The following is a 24,019-nucleotide window of genomic DNA, read 5'->3' on the forward strand; positions in this document are numbered from 1 at the left end:
GCGTGTGTGGGAGCTGGCTGCCTCTCTGTGCCTGCCCCCCTCACTCCCACGGCTGGATGCCCCGGAGCGGAGGCCAAGGTAGCGCCCGCCCCCCCAGGCTCAGGACTCTGCGACGGCAGCGCCCCCACCTGGGTGCACGCAGGTGTCCGGCCTGTGGCCAGACCACTCCCTCAGCGCCTGCTTGTCCTGGCAGAGGGACACTGCGCCCTCAGCCCCAGGCCTTCACACGGCCCCGCGCCCCTCAGCTCTGGGATGTGGGATCCCCAGATGGAGATCAGGGGGACCCGTGTCCCTGCTCCCCGTGTCTCAGCAGGTGGGCACGCAGAGCGCACTTCCTGGGCCGCGGGCCGTGGACCGAGCTCGCGCTGAGAACGGCAACCCGCTGCCGGCTCCCTGGGCCCCGCGTGCCCGCAGGGGGCCATCTGCAGCTGCCCGTGGCCAGCCCTCTCCGCGTCCTGGGCGAGCCCGGGCACGGCAGCCCTCGGCTCCGGGCGCCGAAAACGAGCTCTCGCGAGCACTGGGAGGCTGTGCGTCCTTCCGAGACCCGTGCCGTTGGATACGTTGCTCCTGGAGGCAGGACCGTGCCCGATGCAGAGCAGCAGGCACGGCGCTGTGGTTGGAGGCCAGAGGCGCGTGGGCTGCCGCCTTCAGACCCCACAGGGCCACGCGGTGAGCCCTCCAGACAGCACGGACACAACGTGCAGAGTGGGCAGGAAAGCCATGTGTCCTCAGAGCCCGGCCATGGCGCCACCGCTGCCTCCCGCCCAGGGTCCAGCCAGGGAGCCCCGTGCCCGGCAGCTCCCCGTCCAGGGCGTCAGTGCCTGGGAACGGTCGCAGGAACCCCGACTGTCAGGGGCAGTGGGGCATGCACGGCCTAGTCCCGAGTCCTCCCAGGCAGGTCTCCACCACCCACAAACCAGCACATGGAAGGGGCCATCGCACCACGTCCTCTGTCCTCCCCAAGCTGTCCCTGGCACCCACTGGGCAGCACTGGGGACTCGCCCAAGCTTCTGGGGCCCCCTGACCGGAAACTCCCCAGGAGCACACGACTCAGTGTCTCCTCATCCCACAAGAGACCACAGCATCGGAGGCTCAGGTCGCCAGGCCACTGGGCCGGCCGGGGGTCACGGCCCTGGTGGGTGAAGGGGTCGCAGAGCTCCTGAGGGGCCAGGCTCTGCCGCCCGCCCCGTGGCCAGGACACAGGCAGCAGATACGATTAACCTTGTGTCAACTGTCCTCCCGCGTGACAGCCCAGCATCAGCTCATCTGTTAGAGGGAAATAAAAAAGTCAGGCCTAAATGTATAAAAAATTATGATGGAAGCCCTAAATAAGGCAGGGCGGCGAGCTCATTGAGTCAAAAATCAATCAATCGATGACGAGTGGATTAGCAGCACCTCGTAAGCCCCAAAGAAATAATCTGCCCAAACACTGGGGTTTAACAGCGGCGGGCCGAATTCCAACACTTTTAGGAAGTAAATAATGAAAAATCAATTCAAAGGAAAAACAGATCAAGAACCCTGGACTCTGACGTGCCGACACATTTATCGCCGAGTGCCGTTCCTCGGCTGACCCGAAAACTTCGGAAGGTGTTTATTTACTTTCAGCACCTTCCCGAGATCAATATTTTTAATTTGGACCCGAGTTATTATTTCTCACATCACGGCAGCGGGGCGCGGAGCAAAGTGGCTCGTATTTTAGTGCTAAAAAGATCGATGTGGCAGTTTCACCTTCACCGCGGCCGCCGCATCGGCGCGTCCCGCGGGGCTGCAGGTGCGGCGCGGGGAGCGGCCGGCGCCCGCCCGCGGGGCCGGCAGCGTGATTTAGCGGCGAGCGCGGCGCCCGGCGCCCTCGAAAACCAATCTCGTGCTCTCACTTCATCAGGCCTGTCTGGGCCGCGGGCAGGGCCGGGGCGGGGGCGGCGGGGGCGGGGCTGGGGGCGGGGCCGGCGGCACCAGCGCGGGGTCTGCTCCCTGCTGCCGGGTCTGAAATGCAGCTGCCTCCGCCCCGTCCCTAGATCAAAGAACCTCAGGAAACTCCACTGCATTTCCACACGTTCCCCTAAAACCTTGCAAAAGGCAGAGGCAGGGGAGAGTCAGCCACTGGAGGGGGTACAGAGGAGGCAGGGGCGCCCCTTGGAGAGTATGGCACCCAGGCTGCACCCCAAATGCAGGCACCAGGGGAGGGGCCTGGACCCACAATGCCACTGCACCCACCTCCCTACAACTCCCGCAGGAGCCCAGATCCTGGAGGGCGGGCCCCGCCTTCCGAGGGAGGCCTCCAGGGCCAGCGCCTGGGGCTCTGCACGGCGCAGCTGGTGAAAGGCACCCGGGGGCTGGGGGAGCCTGTCTGTTGGTGCCCAGCCGTCAAGGCATGCTGGCCCGGGGGCCGCCGGCATGGACGAGGAATGGGAGGGAGGGACGTGTGGCTGCTCCTGGGCCGCAGGGCCTGACCATAGGGAGGCCACCCCATCACCCGGGGAACGGCCTGCCGGTTGAGCTTGGCGTGAGAGGGCGGTGCCCCCGCGGGAATGCACGGACACCGGCAGGAAGGGCTGCTTGTCCCTGGCTTCTATCAAGCCCAGACGGGCGGGTGAGCTCCCAGGAACCTCGACGTCCCCGCTGTGGGGGCCGTGGACTTCTGGTTTGGCCGCTCTGCCCACCTCACAGGACGAGAGACTCACCCGCACACCCCTCCAGGGACCAACTCACCGGAGGAGCGACGGTGCTGGCTGGGGCGGCTGGACAGCAGGGTGGAGGCCCCTGGATGCCCGGTCACGGCCTCGGCCCGCAGGCCGCCGTGCCCCTGCGGGTCAAGGGCACCGACACGTCTCCAGCTTCAGGTCTCTCGGCCCGGACAGAGCTGCACTTCTAGGGCTTGAGGGGACGTCCGAGCCACCACAGACGTCTGTGTGCAGCCTGCCCGCTGCCCGGAGTCCTCGGGGCGCTGGGTACCCCGCTCAGCCGCTGTTGTTCCAGAGCCTGCTCGCCCGGCTGAAGGGCGCACCATACACTCCGTGAGCAGAGGGCACCGGCCGCGGCCTGCCCGAACCCGCTCCACGAACCCTGCGCACGCATGGCTCCGGCCCCCGCACAGGCTCGCCCGAGGGGACGCCCGAGTGCGCGAGGACCCTCAAAGGCAGCTGTGTCCCAGCCCCGCAGGGGACAGTCTGAGATGAGGCTGCCCTGACGCCACCCACCTAGCCCTGAGCGTGGTGGGCTCGGGAGGCTCTCTGGGGGCCTGTCCCCAGCACGGTCACGCCCTGAGCACACAGGCAGCAGCCTTCCCAGGCTGGGCTCCATCACCCCCGGCGTCTCTATGGAAAAAGGGCCTGGTCCGTGTCCCACTGAGCTGGCTCCACAGAGACAAAAGGCAGCACAAGGCATGCTCACCGAGGTCCCACTAGGAGCACCCCTGGGTCCCAGGAAGCGGGTGCCAGCTGAGGAAAGTGCCCACCCACCCTGGGCCCGTCCTCCGAGGCATGTGGTGAATGCAGCCCCCTGACGCCTGCCCCTTCCGTGGGAGCCCGGCCTTTGCTCTCCACGTGTGGGAACCACCTGTTCTTAAAACTTGCTGGTGATTAAACTGAAACACTTCGGTTCTTTCGGACAAACACGAGCCCGCCAGGCCGCGGTCGGCGCCTCACCCTGGGTCGTGGAGAAGAGTGTGCACGCGCCTCCCTCGGCAAAGGCCGCCCAGCTCCCGCAGAGCCTCCTCTGCTGCGTGCCGGCTCGGTCTCCTCCGGGACCCTGGACACACGGAGGTCCGGGTCCTTCCCGTGGGACCCTCCTGCGCTGCCACGTGGCTCCCAGCACACCTTGCCCCATGAACCCACCTCGTCCTCCCACTCTCCCAGTGACGGGGCCCGGTCTCGGACACCCCTGTAGTGTGCCCAGGGATCCCACCCAGCCCATGGTCTCACAAACATCTCTACACTGATGTCCTCGAATCCGGTCCCCAGGCTGTCATTTCCCACTGAGCTCGCACAGGGGCACCCCCAGCCTCGGGACCCCTGCAGGGAGGGCCACGGGGTGTCCATGCTTCGCCCACTCTGAGGCCTGGCTCCTCCTGCCCCCAGAACCCCTACTCCTTCGCGGACACCGAGCACCCAGGACTGGGTCAGAGCGGGGGACAAAGCTGCTGCTCTCGGGGGGTCTGAACTTGGAAGAGAGGCGGAATCAGAACGTGGACACCAGCACACCGGGGGCCACTGCCAGGAGGAGTTGGCCTGGGGGCACTTAGGGGCCTGGGACACGGCATGTCAGCACCCAGCCATCCGGCCTGGCTCACGTGTGGCTGTGCAGACACCATCCAAGGCCCACATCCAGCCTGTGACAGATGCTGAAACAGGTTCCCACGGACAGGATGGGCCCTGTCTCTTAGAGGCTAGTGTCGACACGCCGGGTTGGCGGGTCCTCGGAGGAGAGGGACTTCTGCCCTCCCCTTTCCCATGGAAAAGGCAGGCAGGTGGGGAGGGGCCAGCGACCAAGGCCTGGGGGACAGGGATGCTGCCCAGGGGGGCCGTGGGGGCCGGAGCAGACCAGATGAGCCTCCTGCTTCAGTAAATGGCCACTCGGAACAGTTCTCAGGAGCAACAGATTCGACGTAATCATTTTAAGTCTAAAATTGCCCTCCGAGCACCTGTTCCAAAAGTTCGGATGCGAAACGCTGCTTTGGCGCCACCTGTTGGTGAGGATGGACATCCGTCGCCTCCTGCCACTGCCCACAGCCCTCCAGGCCTGACCCTGGCTAAGCAACAGTGCCCGCAGGCTGCGGCCCCCCAGGCCTGACCCCCACCCCCAGGCCTGACCCATTCAAAGCCACAGCCCTTCCAGACCTGCAGACCCTCCAGACCACAGCCTCCCAGGCCTGCAGCAAACCCCCTCCCCAGGCCCCTTACCCCCAGACCATGGCCCCGCCCCCATGCCTCCACCATCAAGAGCATGCACCAGGTGCAGCGTCAGGTTCAATGTTTCTGGGAACAGGCCACTATTTTCTGATCCCTATTAATGCCTGTGACAGCATTTATGTACAAGATAAATTCATTTCAATTTCCTTTTTCAATTAATGGCCTATTATCTGAACCACACTCAGCTAAAAATATCACTCCAATACTATCAATCTTGTAAAAATTAAATTTTCCTCTGTCTGACAGCTCGAGGCCACCAGGCTGAGGCAGGAGGGTGGCCGTGTGCTGCCCAGTGCTGCCCTGCACCCATGGACGTCCAAAGGCCCCCAGCAAAGACGGCCCCACGCACAACACAGAGGCGATGGACGCGCACACTCCAGGCCCCAGGGGCAAGCGATCGCCAATCTGGTCACGAGACAGGACGCCAAGCGTACGGCCCGGCCGTGCAAATTCTGGGATGCGCTCCAGACAGCCTGGAACGTCATCGGCCATTCTCACCCTCCGAACAGGGCTGTCCCTCCTGTCCCACTGGCCAGTGACCCTGGAAAGGAAGCCAGGCGCAGGCATCGCTGGACTACAGGGGAGCGAGCAGACTCCCCACAACTCGGTGGGCAGGTCAAGCCTTCACCCCCACCTTCCAGACACTGCCCAGTCCTGCAGACACCCGGACACACAGCCTCAGGGGCCTGACTCGGGCTTGTCCCACGTCCGATGCAGCACCTTGGGCAGCTGTGTGTGCAGCTGTGTGCCGCCCTGTGATGAGCCAGGCCCGCCGGGTGAGGCCGTGCAAGTGATTGCTGTCCCAGGCTCGAACCACGCAGACGGCCACGTCGCTGGCTAAACTGCCATCGTTGTATTTATGACCGACAGAATAAGACACTGCCAGTTCTCACTGTGTGATGCCACGGGTGTCAGATGTACCCCGCTTTCAATCATTTTAAGTCTGAAAATCTACGCATGGAAGAACAGACTAGATGTAACATTGCATTAAGTTCCTCCGCGCGCCAACAAGTCAGCCAGCCAGGTCCTGCAGGCACGAGAGCGTGGGCTGCAGCCCTGGGGGTGGGGGTGGGGTGGGGGTGGGCCTCCCCTCGCTGACACCCTGCGCCACACCAGCTATGGTGCCTGCAGGTCACTTGGCCACACAGCTGTCTCACCAGGTAAAAACCTTGAACTCTGGGTATTTAAAACCACTTCCCATTTTTGCTATCCAGTAAATTTTGAGGACTATCCTTAGACACGACTGTTTACAAGACCGGTTACTTCTTCAGTAAAATTGCTGACTTTGGGGAATGCTCATTTTTCAGGCTTTTGTTTTTCACTCGGATTGTGAAGACATTTTGAGATAAAATATCGAGGGGTGAGGCCAGACCCCGCGGAGCCCCAGCCCCGAGCTCGACACTCGGCCTTTCTCTGCCAACCAGACGCTGTGGCCTGACGAGGAATGCAGCCATTCCGTTAGCGTTCGCGACCGTGACACAAAGCAGACATGGAAAACTAGAAGTGAGAATTTTAAAAAGATGTGGAAAGCTCCCGTAAGCGCGTGCTGGGGGGGGGGCGGGGCGCGCGACCAGCGCTCGGAGCGGAAGCCTGGCCGGAGGCGGCGGCACCTGCGCGGTAAAGAGCATCCCGCCTACAGGGAGCCGGCGCCCCGACCCCACCTGCCGCGGCCTCTGCCCCGCACCCCGCGCGGGCCGACGCGGGAAAAGGCCACTCGGGGTTCTTAGCCTCATGGAACCAGACTGTCGCCGATCTCCTTCGCTGTTCTGGATGGCTGCTGCTTTCTGCTATTTTATTATTGCGTCCTTCTACCTGCTTTGGGTTAATTTGCTCGTGTTTAAAACTGCCAGTGTGAGCATGTGATGATAGAAATGTCTAGCGAGTACTTAGTGCAGCTCACAATTCTGAGGGTTCTGTCGTGGAACTGGGGCGTCTCTCTGCCCTCGAGGACGTTCTCTTTGACTCGGGTTATTTGCAAGTCACTCCCAGGTCTCTCTCGTCTCCTCATTGAGGCGGCCGGAGGTCACGTTCGTCGCCGCGGTCTCTGCCGTGCGGGTCTGTCTGCACCCGGCGTGCCCCGCTGGACGCCGCGTCCCGACCCCGGCCGCTCGCGTGGACACGGTGGGCACAGCGGCCAGCCCACCGCCCAGGCACCGTGATCCTCGGGCTTCACCCTGAGTGCCACACGCCCCTTCTGCGGCCGCACGTGCTCGTCTAGTGGGGCGTCCCATGGCGTCCCTGAGGCCGCTCGGCAATGGGCCGAAGGCCCCACGTGGAGGTCCAGTCTGCCTTCGGCTCTGGGGGACCGCACGCGGGACCCCCTCCTTGTCCTTGCTCAGGGCCCCTCACCCCGTAACCTCCTGCCCTGATGCCGCTTTCTTTCACCCGCGTGTTTCCTCCCCCGTCACCACCCGCGCCTTAGAGGGGGCTGTGTCCAGGAGGGGGAGGGCACCGGGGGCCGTGGCGGAGCCCGGCGGCTGTAACGGCAGAGCTGGGGGCGCGGCAGACGCGCGGGGCCGGGCGGCCTTGGATGCCGCCGCTTCCAGCCGTCTCACCCGGCTCTGCCTCGCGGTTTCTTCCGCTTGAGCCTTGCTGTTTCTGGTCTTATGGGTTCACGCATTTCATCAAAATGTGACACTCGTCACGCATCATTTCTTCACGTATCTGTCCCTTCGCCCTCCCCTCCCCTCCCGAGAGTCCGGCTGCCCGAGTGCTGGACGCTAGACAGACGTCACGGGCTGGCAAAGCTCCGTCACCTCGTCAGACGTTTTTTCCTGTGTTTTATTTTGAACAGTTTCTATTGCAGCGTCTTCAAGTCCAGTTTTCTTCCGCAGCGTCCAATCTGCCGCTAACCCCAACCAGCGCGCTTCCCCTTCCAGATGCTGCGTTTCTCATCTAAGTAAGTTCCGCTCAGGGGAAGCAGGGAGTTGGGTCACAGCAAAAGGAAGTGTGTCAAGGGAAAACGGGTTTGTTGAAAGGGTGAGCAGAGAGGAAGCAGCCAGGAGCGGGGAGGAGAAAGGGCAGAGGAGACAGGGAGGGGGCTGTGTCCTGAGCTCGGGAGACGAGCGCCCCGACTGCTGTGGGCCTGCGGCACCTGAGTGGGTTGGCGCGAGGGCCACCTGCGACTGTGGCACCTGAGCGGGTTGGCGGGACGGCCACCTGCGACTGCGGCACCTGAGCGGGTTGGCGCGAGGGCCACCTGCGACTGTGGCACCTGAGCGGGTTGGCGCAAGGGCCACCTGCGACTGTGGCACCTGAGCGGGTTGGCGGGACGGCCACCTGCGACTGTGGCGGAGGCTGCACGGAGGGTCGGGGGGGCTTCTGAGACGCCAGGGACGCGGGATCCTGCAGACACAGCTGAAGGCGGACACGTGACAGTGGACGGTGACGCTCTCGGCAACGGGCAGACACGACCTAACTGGCATCAGACACTTTGGATTTGAAGACTTAAAATTGACAGGTGCCTCTAACCCACAGGATGACCTCAGCGGGTCAGCGCCCGGCGAACGGCACGTCCGCCCCTGCCACCGGCACAGGGTGCGCGTCCCCAGCCCCGGCACACGGGAGGGGGATGAGCTGAGGAACAAGACCCGCGCCCACTGCCTGCAGACAACGCCACGCTGCAGAGCCCGAGCCGGCCCATACCTGCACGCACGACAATGTGGCAGAGTGAGCCACGGACACCAGGGCTGCAGAAAGCCGAGGACACAGCTAACACAGCAGCGTCAGGGCCTTACTGGACACAGGGTGCTCAACACGTTTGTCCTCTAAACCAACTGCCAGCTGCTTAAAACTGGCACCACCACCCCACACCTGGACAGCCTACAGTTGCTGCCCCTTACTGCGGCCACCTTCCAAGGGGCCACAGTCTCCCCCAGCTCTGTGGAAGGCTCTGTCCTGCTCCCCTGTGGCCAGCTGCTCTCTAGAGAGACACCCAGCCCTCAGAGACTGGCTCAGGGCCTGAACGGGCTGGCTGAGCACAGGAGCAGGCCTGGCTGGCGGGCAGCTCTGCAGCGCGGACCCAGGCACGGTGCAGCCCCTCATCTGCGAGCCTGCAGCCCCCGACTCCGTTTCCCACACTCCGTGGCCCCGGGCCACCTTCCTCGCCCCACCAGCTGTCCACCTGCCAGCCTCCATGCGGGCCGTGTCCACACCAGCTGACCAGGAGCCCTCCGAGGGCACCTAGGGAAGCAGCCTAGGCCCCCTGTGCATGCTGCATCCGCCTGCCCACGGGGGGCCGTGGGCACGGACCACGTGGCCATAGGCAGGGCGCTGCGCCGCTGTGGTGGTGACGCCCCGGAGCGGAACGGGCTTACCGTGAACTGCTCCTGCGACCGGTAGTTCTCATCCAGGTAGACGCGGGCCCGGTTAAACTCCTTCATCGCGTCGCTCGACAGCAGTTCTCTGCAACAAGAGAGGGCGCTGTGACCGGACGCCACTCACGTGCCACGCCATTTACAGCTGTGCGGACGGGACACGGGACGCTGGCCTGGGCGCCGCGCCTGACATCGCCCTGAAAACACCGCCAGCCGGGGTGCAGGAACCAGACCCGCTGTGTGTCCCTGGGGAGGGCACAGGCCACCCCCACCGGCTGCGGTCTCCACGTGGCCCTGAGGCCCAGACACTGATAACCGCCCAGGGCCACGCCCCACGTGTGGCCCCATGGTCTGTGGGTCCCCTGGTGGTTTTAGTCCCCACGGAGAAGTCAGCTCTCCAGGCCGGTCGCCCTGCACCAACGCCCCCCCGGGCCCAGGCGCTTCCGCCCGTTCGCTGCTTGCAGGAGAAAGCTGAGGACCGGGCCCCAAGCTGAGGACTGTGGCTGAGGCGTCGCAGCAGGAAGAAGGGTCTCTGAGCCCCGTGAGGCGGGTGCCGTCCCTGCGGCTCGGCTCGCTGCCGTGAGCTGTCGCCAGGAAGGCCTCACGTGGAGGCCTCTCCGCCGCCCCCGTCAGCACCACTGGAACGGAGCCCGCCGAGCACGGGGCCCCGACAGCAAAGCAGATCGGTGACGGGGAGCGCGGGACCCCCGCTCACCGGCCTGGCCCCGAGCTCAAGAGCGGGGCAAGGGCAAGGGCGCCGTCTGACACCAGCACGTGGGCCAGGAAGACAGGGACCGGCCGCAAGGCAGGAAGGGGTGTGGAAAAGCGGAGGGAGAGGACGAGCCCGGAGGGCACCAAACTGACCGCCAGACCTTGCCTGCCAGCGAAAACAAGCCTCGAAGTGTCTGAAGGACGAAAACGAGGTTCAGACTCCAAGCAACACAGGACATTCGTGATGTCCACTATCAGCTCAAAAATGAGTCTACGGCCACGCCACCCCGAACAGGCCCGATCTCGCCTGATCTCGCAGGGTCAGGCCTGGTTAGTCCTTGGGTGGGAGACCACCTAGGAAGACCAGGTGCTGTAGGCGTAAAAAATAAAAAGATAAAAAATAAATCACTTGACGTGTGAAACAACAAAGTATGACCCACGATCCACAAAAATGCAGTCAAGAGAAACAAACCTGCAGAGAACAAAAATGACGGAATCCCCTGAAAAATTCCCTGAAACAGCCACTGCAGATACGATCGAAGATTCAAAAGAAACGACGGGAGGGAAGATGGGACATTTAAAAGCCACGCAAGAAAATTCTTGAGCTGAAAGCCCAGGGTCAGAAGTAACGTCACTGGAGGGGCCTGAGAGCAGATCACGACTCAAGAAAAACGAGTGACCAGGAGTCACAGCACCAGAACCCGTCCGAGCCGAGGACTGCCAAAGACGAGCGACGTGTTCTCACGCTTCTTAACCTTTTCAGAAGAGGACTGCGCACAATGAACTGCCCACGCGCGTCCCGCACGACGCAGGCGGGGGCCCGGCGGGGTCTCCCGGGTGCCCCGCCGCCGCGCCCCGACTCGCCCACGGCGTGCGGCGGCCCTTCCCACACGGGGCCCCGTCCTCCGAACGCTCACGGCGTCTCTCGGCAAACGGTTTCAGTGTGAACGCGGCACGCTCATCCGTCTCTTCTCGGGCCAGCCATGCTTTCGGGGGCCTCTCCCTGGCCGAGGCCAGGACGGCACCGGCGCCGTGGCGCTCCGGTCAGGACGCGGATGGCGCCCGGCACGGTTCCGGTCGGCCCTGCGAGCGAGGGCTGAGGGAGGCGGGCGCCACCCCTCGCTGTCCACGGCAGCCTGGGCCAGTTTCTGATTGAAACTGCCCTGAAATTATAGATTACTATGAGAAGATTGTAGGTTACTTTGGCAGTTTTTAAAAAATCTCCCTTTGACAAATTACCCCACAATTTAACAACTGAATGCGGTGGCTTGTGTCAATGCGTGAGGCCAGGGACCCTGGCAGGAGGTCTGAGGCCGGTGACAGCGGCTGGAGTCACCCTCAGGCTGGGCACCAGGCTGCGAGGGTACAGACACGCCGGCCCCCCTGCCCCGGCCACGTTCCCGCATGGTGGCCTTTGATGACCAGCCTCAGAAATCAGGAAGCGTCCCTTCTCCACCCTCTGCTGAGGAAGCAGACACAGTGCCCAGAGTCCAGGGGCCGGGGACAACGCCACTTCACAGAGGACGTGGAAGGTGGGCGCGGCGGGTCTTGGGGCAGATGGGGCATCCCTGGCACCCAGGCCACGGACAGAAGGGAAGAGGCAGGGGCCCCGCTGACGGGGACGCCGCGTGCACCGAGCAAGGCCCGGACGCGCCCCTCCGCCCGCCGCCACGCGCAGCTGCCCCTCCCAGCACGCATCCCCCCCCACCAGGCTGCGTGTGCATGGCAGCTGGCACGTGGCGCCGGCTCCTCCCTGCCACAGACGGCAGCTCTGTTCCAGCTCGCCGTGACGAACGCAGCTGCGAACTGCTGGAGGGAGCTCAGTCCCGTCCACACTCAGCGGCAGCAGACCACACCAGGTGTGACCTCCGGCACACACGGACAAAACTCTGCCTGGAGCTCAAAGCTGAAGCCTCTGAGCCCGAGGCATCACTGTCACCCTGCACCCCACTCCCAGGAGGCACTGCTGTCACCCATGCCCCCCAGGGGGCTCGCCATCACATGCCTGCGCCCCGCCCCCAGGAGCTGCCCCGCACCGGCTCGGCACGGTGAGGTTGAGCCCGGGCTGCCACGGGGAGCAGCCGGGGGCACGCGGCCCGGACTTACTTGACGAACGTGTCCACGTGTGACATGGAGGCTTCGTAGTTCTTGCCCCCAAACTCCTGGCAGTGCAGGGCCACGAAGTGCGGCTTGTGCGAGTGGACGACCTAGGGAGAAGCACAGGGCCGCGTCACCGGGTGTTCTGCAGCGCTGCAGGGCACCGGCCCGCGGCACGGCTGGTGGGACCAAAGGCCCCGCGTCCACACAGGTCCCGGCCCACGTCACGTCCCGGCAGTGAACCGCACTGGCAGGCCGGGGCGCCCCGCACGATGGGTGGCACCTCGGGGTGACACCGTCAAGGGCTCGCTCGACAGCTGGGTGGCCCACAGGTCACTCGAGCAGATGTTGACCAGCTCACAGGGGACAAGGCGCTCACGGACACTGTCCCCAAGAGCGGCCGAGCGGCAGTCCGGGGCCCCCTGCTGGGTGACGAGGCAGCTGTGCCATGACGTCGAGGGGCTGTGCCCAGTCCCGGGGTGCAGAGGCAGGAAGGGCCACCTGTGATAGGGGAGGAGCCACGGGGACCAGCAGGCGGGCAGTCTTGGGGCCCTCAGAGGCCAGGATGGTGCTTGTGTCCAGGTCCCCAGCCCGCCTGTCCTTAACTTAACCGTACAAGCCCGTGCCGACCATGGGGCTCCTCCTGGGCCCTGCCCGCCCCCCACATCCCGGGCACCTCCTGACACAGGGCAGCACTGGTTGGCTCTGAAGCATATATCAAAACCCCCCAACACTGCCTTCGGCTCCCAAGCACAGCACCCGGAGGCAGGCCCCGCACCCGCGACCCACACCTAACACGTCGGGCCCTGGAACCCACCTGGCACCGTCTCCTGCTGGTGCCAGTGCCCGGCAGTCGGGCCCCTCGACAAGTGTGGGCTGCACTCAACTGGCCTGGGGGAGACAGGCTGCCTGGGGACGAGGGCGTGTGGGCCCTGACGGGAAGTGACCGTGCCCAGGACTCAGACCCACGGAGCTGTCCGCAGGGACAGAGGACGCGGGCACCAGGCCCTGCGTGGAATGTCCCTGTGAGGAGGAGCGCCAGGTGCCGTGTCAGCAGGACGGGTGACCTGCAGTGTGGCCGGGAAGCAGCCTGGCGATGGCAGGGAGTGGGCAGCACGTCCAGCAGGAGGACGGTGCCCGGCTGTTGCCTTGTCTGAGCTGTGACAGGAAGGGGACCCGCAGTGGGCTTTGCTCCCTTGAAGGGGGAACTGTAGGCCACAGGGAGCAGCGGTGCCCGAAGCTGGGCCCCCCACACTCTTCATGACCGCGTGACGGGAGTTCCCTAAGGCGACTGCGTGTCCCACTGGACACGGCCAGGGGCCCCCCTTGGTGCTCGGGCTCCATTCGCTCCCAGCACCCCACTGACGGGATGGCCCAAGAGAGAGGGGTGCCCAGTGAAGTGCGGCAGGGCCACGTGGACCCAGCGGGGGGCACTGTAGATGTGAGTGGCCTGGGCCCAGGGCCGGGGCCTGGGGTGCTCGGGGAGGCCCGGGGACTGGCTGCTGAGCATCGGGAGGGGGCCTGAGGCCCACAGTGGCCGGGCGCCACCAGGCCACCACCCTCCCTCCTGGTTCTCCAGGGGCTCCAGCAAGGACCAGACGGGGCACGGGGCAGCAGATGGGGCGAGCACCACACCCAGCGGGCAGTCCCTCTCTCCCCAGAGCCTACGGCCACTGGCCTGCCACCCTCGGCCAGAGCTGCCGCCAGACACGTGCAGCAAATTAACCAGAGAAAGCAAAAGACGGAGCCTGAAGAGTGGAGAGCAGCGGACGGAGGGGCCGGTGGCAGAGGCCTGGTGACCCGCGAGACCGGGAAGGACCACACCGGCCACCACGGGAGGGGCGAGACGCTGCCTGCGCATCTGCAGCCGGGGGGTACGGCGCGGACGACGGTGCCCATCTCCTTGGAAACTTGGGTGCAGCAGACAGATTCGTGGGGACACGTGTGCTCAGAGCTGACCTTGGCACAGGGCGGCTCGGGCGAGTCAGGCCCCGCGCTCACCCCAGAGACCAGCCGGGTCCCTCGCAGCCTCTCTTGCCCGTGCCTCCTGTCGGCCCCTGCCTCTTTGGCCCTTGGCAGAGCCGGCCACTTGACCCTCACCCCTAGCCGACACTGCCCCCCAGGAACAGCCTGATGCCCCGCCCACTCCTCCCCACACGCAGACGGCCCTGTGGGGGGCTCCTGCAACCCCCCGTGTGTCTGGGAGGAGGAAGAGCATGGCCAACGCCCCTGTCACCTTCTTATCGGGGAATGACCAGTCTTGCAAACAGGGACCGAAGGACACGCTGCCTGATGTGACATCCTCAGGGCACTGCCCAGTGCCTTCAGGTACTTCTCCTCGCCCCGAACTTGGCAGGGTGTGGCGGGGCGTTCTGGGGGCCCACACCCTGAGGCCATGAGTGGACGCTGGTTTGCCACCACACTAGAGCGTCCAGCCATTGGCACTGTGCCTACCGTTCGCCCCCAGGGCCAGCGACCCGACAGGTCCTCAGGCCTGCAGCCACGCCAGCAGCTTATGCCCTCCAACCTGGCCCCCGGCGGTCACTGAGCCAGTCCTGGGTGGTCGTGGCTACCAGCGTGTCACTGCGCACTGTGACAGGGCAGACAGGAGCTGTTGGGGGGCCTGAGGCAGATCCTGAGGTGCAGCCAGAAGCCTCCGGCCCCAAAAGTGCCAGCAAAGGCCCCTCGTCTGCTTGTCCGTGGGGAAGAGACTGCAGGGTGTAGGCTGGTGCAGCGTGGGAAGGCGTGCCGGGGGCGCAGCTCCAGACGAGCAGGGACCCGGAAGAGGGGGACACCGTGGGGGCACCTGGGGAGATGGCGGGAGGGGGAACAGGGACTCACAGGACAGAGGGGGACCGTGCGACTGCCGCCACTGGCCTCGGAGCCCCTGACACACCTGGACTTTGCTGGGTGAACAGAAGAGGGTGCTGTTCACCCAGGAATCCCGTAAACGCCCGGACACCCTTACGGCGAACAAAGAAAGGTCACCCAGTCCCACGAGGCGGCTGCAAAAAGTAAGAAAGAAAAACGTGCACATACAACCGAGAACCAAGTCTCCACTTCAGAAAAAGGGTCACGGATCAGAACAGATTTACAACACCACGCTGCAAACAGATTCAAACACTGAGACCAGCATTTGAGAACGTGAAGAACCAAAGTCAGAAATGCAAAACTAAGACAGAAACGGTGGGAGCAAGCGGGAGGGGAGGGGAGGAGAGGAGGGAGGGGGAGAGAGCGGGGGGGGAGAAATGGGAAAAAAAGAGGCAATCCCCACAGAAAAGAGTAAATTTCCAAGTGCCAAAGGAGAAATGACTGACAGGAAAATTTGTAAGGGACGCCAGAGCTGGAAAATCCAACCAAGAAAGTGAAAATGACACGATGAAAAAACAGCAGGAAAGAAAAAAAGTAAAAACGGAAGTGGACGAAGAAAGAACACGTATCACCGCAGCCCCAGAGGACGACCAAGGCCATCGGAGCCGACAGCTGAAGGCGTAATCCAAGGAAACCTTCCGGACAGCAGACACGCAGACTCACACAGAAACGGTCCCCGGGCGCCTGATAAACGAACCCGACGCCGAACTGTAAGACGCACCTGGACACGACGAGATTTCCAAGGTGAGGGCACACCCTCGAGGCCTCCGGGAACAAAGCCCAACTACCGTGCCAGTCGGGACAGGAGACTGGCACCAGACTCGTCCAAAGCGACACATAAATCAAGGCAGCAGTGGAAAAACCATTTTTAAAAATTCCAATGAAATGAAGTGTAAACCAAAGATTACATATCCAGCCAAGCGTCTTTCCAGTCCCCGAGCCATAGAAACCAGCTCTGAACACCGAAGCCCAGGCTCTGTCCCATCGCCCTCTGTGAGGGATGCGGCAGGGCGGGGCGGGCGCCCCCACGCATGGCCGGACCAACACTGGCCCCGGCCCAGGCGGCGGGCGGGCCCTGGCTGGGGCGCGGCGGCCCGTGCCCCCTAACTGAAGGGGTGTGGGTGCGTGTGGCACAACGCACGTGCCGGGTGCAAACCTGCACGACTCCGGCACTCCACGCTGTACGTGAAGCAGCGTGACGCCACCTGGGGCGATGGTGAACGTTCGGGCCCACAGAGCACAGATCTGGAGCGACCGCTTAAAAACATTTTTACAAAGCAAAAAGCCAAGACAGAAATTAAAATAGAAAGCAAAAAAGCTGGAAATAATCCAAAACAAAACAGGAGCGGGGAGACGAAGGGGCACGGACAGAGCCGACGGCAAACGGCAGCCGTGGCCACCTGTGCCCGCGGCCACGCCGGCCGCCGGTGGGGTGGCAGGCACGAGCCATTCCTGGACACTTACGCTAAAGCTAAATAAAGGTAAAAACTCAACACTGGCCACATTCCAAGTGGTCAACGGCCACACGTGGCCAGTGGCTGCGGTACCGGACAGCCCAGCAAGTTCTGGTCTCCAGACGGCGCGTGCATACGTCCCAGGTAAGGCGAGGGGACCAGCAGGCAGGATGGGGAGTGGAGCACATGCTGCGGGGAAGGGACAGACTGGCACCACAACGACCGGACGGCTCCAAGTGACAGGCAGAAAGGCGCAGCCCGCACACGCCAGGCCGAGGGCCGGCAAGGCCACATCAGTGAGACAAAGACCCCAGGACACAGAGCACTGTGCAATGACCAGCGGGACAGTCCATCAGGAAGCCAGCACAGTGCGACATGTGTGCATGCACACACACCTGTGCAAGCATGCGAGTGCACACACCTGCACACACATGAGTACACACACACCTGCGCATGCACACGAGTACACACACACTTGCACACACACGAGTGCACGCACACCTGCGCACGCACACAGGTGCACGCACACCTGCACACACACGAGCACCACACCTGCATGCACAATACAATACGAGCATTTTCAATACCACACCTGTGTATAAAATAATGAAAGTGCACCACACCTGTGACACACACGCAGTGTGCACAATACCTCAGAACACGAAAGTGCATGCACACCTGCATGACGCACACGAAAATACACATCTGTGCACTATCACTTTAGTGCACGACACCTTGCACACACATTTTAGTACACACACCTGTGTATGCACACGGTGCACACCTGCACACACATGGCATTACTATCTGTGCACAGAGTGCACCACACCTGCACACACACTTGAGTACACACACACCTGTGTGGCACATGAGTGGCCTCATTACCTGCACACACACGAGTGCACCCCACCTGCATGCAAGCACACTAGTGCGCACACACACACACACCACACACACACAGTCAAGACACGGAACGGCAGTCAGCACGCAGCAGTCAGCACCTCTGACCTAACAGTCCAGACAACTGGCGAGCACACCCTGTTCCCAGGCGCTGTCACCGAGACAGGACGTGCTGGGCCGGGACACGTGCACTCTGAGGGGTGGAAGCCACACGGAGCCAAACCCCAGCGCGTGAGGCCCCCAGACGAGGAAGCGCGCACGCCGCCTGACTCGGCTCTCCGGGATTCCCGACAGCGCAAAGCGACGGCCGTGGGGGGCGGACGGAAAGCCCGGGGCTGCGAGGTGGCGGGCACCTCCACTGCTGAGGGCCATGGGAACTCCCCTGCGGACGGCCGCACCGGCCTCCCAGGGGCAGACGCGCCACGGAACGTGTCGAACAGCATGCTTTGCGCACCCCAAGTCTGCATCACGTCAGTCACGCCTCCGTAAAGTCGCGAAAAGTTCATCCCTACCCACATCCCGACCCGTTTCAGCACGCGAGCTACGAGTCAGTGACCACACGGCTGGGAAGATGCGGCGCTGACGGCGCCTGATGCCCCGACGGGCTGCTGGTCTCGCGCTATAAGTCGCCTGTGGGGTTTTTAATTCTGGGACACACACGGGAGAACGCGCCAGTGCAGACGCCATGGCCTCAGCCTCGCGTGGTGAGGGGGAGGGCGGAGAGGGCGGGCCACAGTTAAAACTCTGAATGGGGGTAATGGGTACGGTCCTGCCCTCTATGTGTAAGTTAGAAATTTTCATAATGAAAACGTCCGTTATTTAACTCTGTGGGAACAAAACCAGAGACCAAAGGACACCTCACCGTCCCACCGCCCAGGGCAGCACGGGGCGGGGCGGGGCGCCACTGTGTGCTCCGCCGGGAGTGCGTCTGGACGTCTGGACGAGGGGACGTGCCCCCTCCCTTGCTCTCTGACCTCCCCGACCCCTTAATGGCCAGGCAGGGGAGACACGTACATCTCTCCTTGACACCCCGCTCAGGAGCGCAGCTTGAAAGCCGCTGGTTCCCAGTTCTTAAGGGACAGCAAGTCCACACTGCGCTCGGGCACCAGTGACCATAGCACTCAAGGACAGACCGAGACACACCAGGCATCAGTCATTCTGCAAGAGACTCGGCTCCTGGCGGAACTGCCGGGAAGATGATGTGTTACCGACACGCTGCGGGGATTTCTGCTACCAGAAGGGCTTCCTTTGCAGGCGAACGGAGCTGCAGGGTGCTTCACGGGCAAACGAAACCTCGCTGGTGGAGCCATAAGTCACCGCGGCTCGGAGGTCAGGCCCCACCACCCGGGCTGATGGTTCCGGAACATGCCATCCGCTGGGCTCTCTTACCAAACCTCACCTGTGACAGGGGGCGCTGGTGTCGCAATGCCCTCGCCTGACAAAGGCTCCTGTGCTAGTTTCTGACATACCAGGAATCGCTGCCCTGGGGACAGATGTGTCCTCCGCGGTCACCGAGACAGCACCTACTCTGCCTGGTGTACGGACGTGTGCTGGTAAGGATCCCACAGCCAGCTCTCCGGGGCGAAATCCACTCTGTTGTGTAAATGCCCCACGAGGCCCACGTCGAGCTCCTGACGTGACACGGCGGAGCACAGAGCTGGGGCCTTGGTGACGTGCTGCTGCGTCCCCACCTGAGACACAGCAGACACCAACGACCAGGATCGCGACAGTAATATGTACTGAAGTAATTAGGAAGAGATGAGGGAGCATCGTTATCCTTGGTTTCAACATAATATACCCAATTGTACGTTTATAGAATCAGATTTTTAGTAACTGCTGCATTTAACCCCTGGCTCCCAGTTCCTGACACAGGTCAGCTCCCACAAACCAGTGCAGTCACCCTGGAGGGCTTTCCAGGGAGTACACGGCTTACATTCCTGCTCTGTCACTTCCTGGGGACCCGTGCCTGGCACCCAGGACTGAGCGTCCACTTCCTGGGGGGCCCATGCCCGACACCCAGGACTGAGCGTCCACTTCCTGGGGGGCCCATGCCCGACACCCAGGGCTGAGCATCTACTTCCTGGGGCCAGTGCCTGCACCCCGGGGCTGAGATCCACTTGGCTGGGCCCATGCCTGGTACCCATGGGCCCAGCCAGGAAGTGGATGCTCAGTCTGGAGTGTCTGGCTTCTTGCTCGGGCTGTGCCCAGCCCAGGCTTGAGCACCTACTCCTGGCTGGGTCCATGCCTGATACCCAGGGCTGAGCATCTACTTCCCTGGCTGGGCTCATGCCCAGTACCCAGGAAGGAGTGTCCACTTCCTGGGGGGCCCACGCCTGACACTCAGGGCTGAGCGTCTACTTCCTGGGGGACCATGCTTAGTACCCGGGGCTGAGCATCCACTTCCTGGGGGCCCGTGCCCAGCACCCAGGGCTGAGCATCCACTTCCTGGCTGGGCCCGTGCCCAGTACCTGGGGCTGAGCGTCCACTTCTTGATGAGCCTGCCTTGGACAGTCACCGAGCACAGAGGTGGCCCCTGATCGGCAGAGTCCATGCTAGCGTGCACACCAGGGAGGTGGGTGGTACTGGTCGCCAGGCCTGGCACTCATCCCCACACAAGAGCTGCACACAAACAGCTGAGGACAGAGCTGCCGGCCTTCGAGGTCTGGGTGACCCTGGACAGAGCTCTCTGCGGGGCCGACAGCACGGGCATCTTGCGGCGGGCAGGACAAGCCCCTCCGTGGCGTGCTCCACGGGCTCTGCACCCCGGTAAAGCGGGAACTGAACACAGGCCCCAGGCAGGGGACTCCGCTCAGCAGTTGGTGTCCTGCCTGATGGTGACGCCTGCCGGCCTTCACCTGAGACCACCAGCAAGTCAGCGCTCCAAGCTGCAACCTGTGCTTGACCAAAATTCTACAGATAAAGGAGCTTCTCCTAACTTTAGGGAAAAAAATAGGCAACTGATAGAAATACGTGGGTTCTTTCCTAGGAAGGAAAGCTAAAAGAAAATATTTTGGAAAAATGAATTACAAATTTTGGCAAGAAAGAGCACAATTTTTTTTTTTTTTTTAAAGTACACAGCAGCCAGCCAAACGAAAGAGCTCCCCGTCCTGAGGCTGCGCAGGTGGCCGGGGCGGCAGCTCTGGGCCCCACGCCTGCCAGCAGCCCCGCCCGCGAGTCCCGTTAAAGATAGAACCGGCCCAGCCTTGTTAGGCTTTCTCCCAAGAGGAGTCTCTGAGTGACCGAAAAAGGAATTGCGCCAGCAGCCCGGTGGGAGCCCAAGACAAGGCGCAGGAAGGGACAGAGAGTTCCTTGAGCGGAAAGTACTGTGGCCATTTACCAACGGGCTCCAACACACCCTGCTCCGAAGACCCCCTGCCCGCCTGGCCTGGGGCGGGCGGGGGGCTGTGCGGAGGCCCAGCTCGCCCTCCCTCGGGGGCTGCGCGCTGGGGGTGCAGGCTGGGTGCCGCCCTAGGAGGAAGCCCACACTCAGCTCTGCCCGCCCCGACGGGGCACCGGGCCAGCCGCGCGGGCAGCAGACACGGCTCCCTGCGCTTGCACACCGAGGCTCCGGGGGCCGTGGCAGGAGCTGGCTCGCGACAGGGGCCACCGCGCACACGTTACGTCTGCCCCTCAGCGTCTTCACGTCGCCTGCGTCTTTCCCCGGCGTCCCGTGCTTTTCAGAGCACAGACGTTAACGTGTTTCACTCGATTTGTGCCCCAGGAGGTCAGGGGTGTCGCAAACTTCATTTCCTAAGTCCCCAGTCGTTCACAGCTAGTGCACAATAGATGCTTTCAAACCGACCTCGGAGGCCGCGGACCCCGCGGACCACAGGCATCAGCCGCAGCAGCGCCTGTGTGGGCCCCGCACGGTCTGCACGGCAGTCGGGGCTCTTGCCGGCCTTGCTCGGGGCCCTTCCCTTCAGGCTGCACATCTTCTGCGGCCCCTGCTGCCTGCTGCCCGTCACCCATCATCCTGTCGCCCGCCAGCACCCTGAGGCCCACGCCTCAGCTGCAGGCCGTGCCGTGCTCCTGCGCTGAAGTTCCCTTCTGCTCGTGGTCTGCTGGGCGTGCTCAGCAGGAACTGCTAAGGAGTGTGTCAAGTTCTCTCTCGGCACCTATGGAGGTGACGTGTGGCTTTTCTTTTTCAATCTGTTGACATGTGAATTCCATTTATTAATTTTTGAACGTCAAGCCAGGCTTGCTTTCCTTGGTGACATGGTATTAACTTCTGACAAGCTGTTGTTTACATGCTTGCGTATGTGCACGTTTATTTACAGATGACACATATATAGTTTTACATATTTGATTTGTTAAGTTCTCTGAATTTCTGCATTTACTTCACGGAGGATCTCGAGCCGTGTTCTCATCACGGAACGTCTGTCTGCCTTTGACGTCAGGCGCGTGCTTGTGTCACAGGGTAAGGGAGGAGGTGTCGCTTACGCTTCCATCTTCTTGAAAAGCCTCCGTAGAACTGTTATTGTTTCTGCTGAAACGTCTGGCACAATCTGCCAGTGAAACCGCTTGGTCCCAGAGCGTTTTCTGTGGAAGAGTGCGGGGCAGAATTTTATTTTACTGGACGGAGGGCCGCTGAGCCCGATTACTGCTTCCTGACTGAGCTGAGATACTTTATTTTTCCAAGAGTACGTTCCTTCCACGTGAGTTTTCAAATTTACTGACGTGAAGTTGCTCTATTTCCCACATTACCTTCCTAATGCTGCAAGATTCTGAGTGGTGACGTCCCATGTCGAATTTCTGAAACTGGTCATTTTTGTCTTCTACCTTTAGAAATCAGGTGTAGCAGAGCAAATCGTACCCAAAGTAATGAAAAGAAAGGAAAACACAGAGAGCGGAATTCCGTGAAAGGGAAAGAAACATGCGTCGACGTGAGCAGAAGGGCCCCGGCGGCCGCGCACGCGGCGCCAGCCCCTCCCGCCTCTCTGCCTGCCTGGTGGTTTTTGACTGGACGTAAACAATAAAACTGTAAACTTCCCCCTGCAGGACACTCACCTAGAAACCCTCTCCAGGCTGCACGCCGTGCGGCCAGCAGGCTGACCCCTCGGCCCTCACTCAGCTGCACTGCCCTGGGCTGCCTGAGGTTAAAACCGCAGGTCACACACGTGTCCCGTGGCTCTAACTCCTTTAGGACAGGAGGCTAGGTCTGGGGCCTGTTCCTCCGTGAGCGCTGAGGCGGATGTGCTCATCACAGGGCTGGGGCGTCCTGTCACTCTCCACCAGGCCGTCTCCGCCTGCGCTCACCTCTGAGCTGCTCTCAGCTCCGTGAAGCCCGAACTGCGGAACGCAGGTCACTCCTGACGGCAGGAAGGTGGCGTCTGTGGAGTGCGGCCGCCTGGGGGCCGGTCTTGGCCTGTCAAGCAGATTCGTCTCTGCACCGCTGACCAGATGACCTACCTGGCCAGCTCACGATCGGCCCTCCCACTGACCAGTGATAAAGACCCGCGACACCTGCTCGTTTATAGTCGTGTGAGCCAAAATTATATGCTTCCAAATCTACCTGTAGCATTACTATAAACTCGAACAACCTACGGTCCACTGATAGAAAAATGGCTTTAATTTAAACGATGACTTACCCATATAATGAAATACTCTGAACCATTAAAATGGATGATGCATATTAATTTACATAGAAAGACTTCCCAGTTTACTCCCCAAAAGGGTAGGCTACAAAAACACACTATCCAGGGCCTGCTGAGGGAGGTTGCCAAACTCCAGCGTCACGGCCGGCAGACATCAGGGTGTGGACATGGGACCAGAGGCGGGTGGGGTGGGAGGGTTATTTATACTTCCCTGCTCTGTGCAATTTCCTGACTGATACTCAACGAGGAACCGCTCAGCTCATGTGACGGGGCCACACACCCAGGTGCCCGGGGGGCCTGCACCCAGAGCCTGGAGCCAGGTCACCACCTCCGCCAAGGAAGAGCATGGCCAAAGGGACAGAGCTGGGACCCGGCCCAGCACCAGGCCCTGCGCAGCCCCCAGGGGTGTTTCCTCCCCACGCTGGGGCGCCCCAGCCGTCCCTCCACAGTGCAGTGGGGGCCCCCGAGGGGGGTGTCGCCCGCTCACCACTGGCCCCCCCAGCACCACCACCTTCCAGCCATGCTCCCTTCCCTTTCCTGTGCAGGCACGATCCCCTCCCGGGGGCCCCCTCACGACCTCGTCTAACCCTGGCCACCTCCCAAAGGCCCCACTGGGGGTGAGGCCACGGTGCGGGAGTCTGGCGGACCCCCGCATCCCGTCCGCGGCAGAGTGGAGCCCGCACGTCCAGTGGGAGAGGTGGACGAATCAATAAGCAAATGACACAGGGCACAAGCTCAGACCATGGTGACTCCACAGAGCAGAGCCATGGGCGGTCCAGACTCCCCGTGACGCCCCCACACCCCGACGGCCTCCTGAACGCTCCCTTGGGGCCCCACCGCCAGGACCCCCACCCCCCCGGCCCGGAGCAGTCCCCAGGGGTGTTTCCAAGGCCACCACCGATGGGTGGACAGATGAGCGAGCAGGGGCTGGTCCGGAGCTGGGTGCCGAAGCCAGGCTGGAGGGCGGCCCTGGGTAGGCGCCTGGCAAGAAGTGGACCTGCCCCGCCCCAGGTGGCCGCCTCCCCGGCAGGCTGACCCACTTCGGCCCGGCAGCGGGTTTCTGCGCAGGCAGGTGGGATGCGGGGATGGGCCCGGAACCACCCGGAGCGGCGAGGCAGAGCGCGTACGCCCAGGAACTGTGTGCTCTGGCGGCTCCCGGCCGCGGCTCC

At 62.7% G+C, this 24,019-nt stretch overlaps 1 protein-coding gene across 5 annotated transcripts in view; it reads right to left on the reverse strand.

Annotated features, from left to right (window-relative positions):
* INPP5A (inositol polyphosphate-5-phosphatase A) overlaps window positions 1-24,019 on the reverse strand; it is a 138,801-nt gene that overhangs the window by 74,663 nt on the left and 40,119 nt on the right. For all 5 annotated transcript variants that reach the window (XM_039835958.1, XM_039835960.1, XM_039835959.1 and 2 more), the window contains exons 2-3: window positions 12,041-12,141; window positions 9,224-9,311 (exon numbers count right to left, since the gene is read on the reverse strand). In XM_039835958.1, the coding sequence (XP_039691892.1) occupies window positions 9,224-9,311; window positions 12,041-12,141 (189 nt within the window). The remainder of the gene's footprint in view (window positions 1-9,223; window positions 9,312-12,040; window positions 12,142-24,019) is intronic.

Source organism: Pteropus medius, unplaced genomic scaffold (genome assembly GCF_902729225.1).
Source record: "Pteropus medius unplaced genomic scaffold, Ma_sr-lr_union100, whole genome shotgun sequence".
Classification (NCBI taxonomy): domain Eukaryota; kingdom Metazoa; phylum Chordata; class Mammalia; order Chiroptera; family Pteropodidae; genus Pteropus; species Pteropus medius.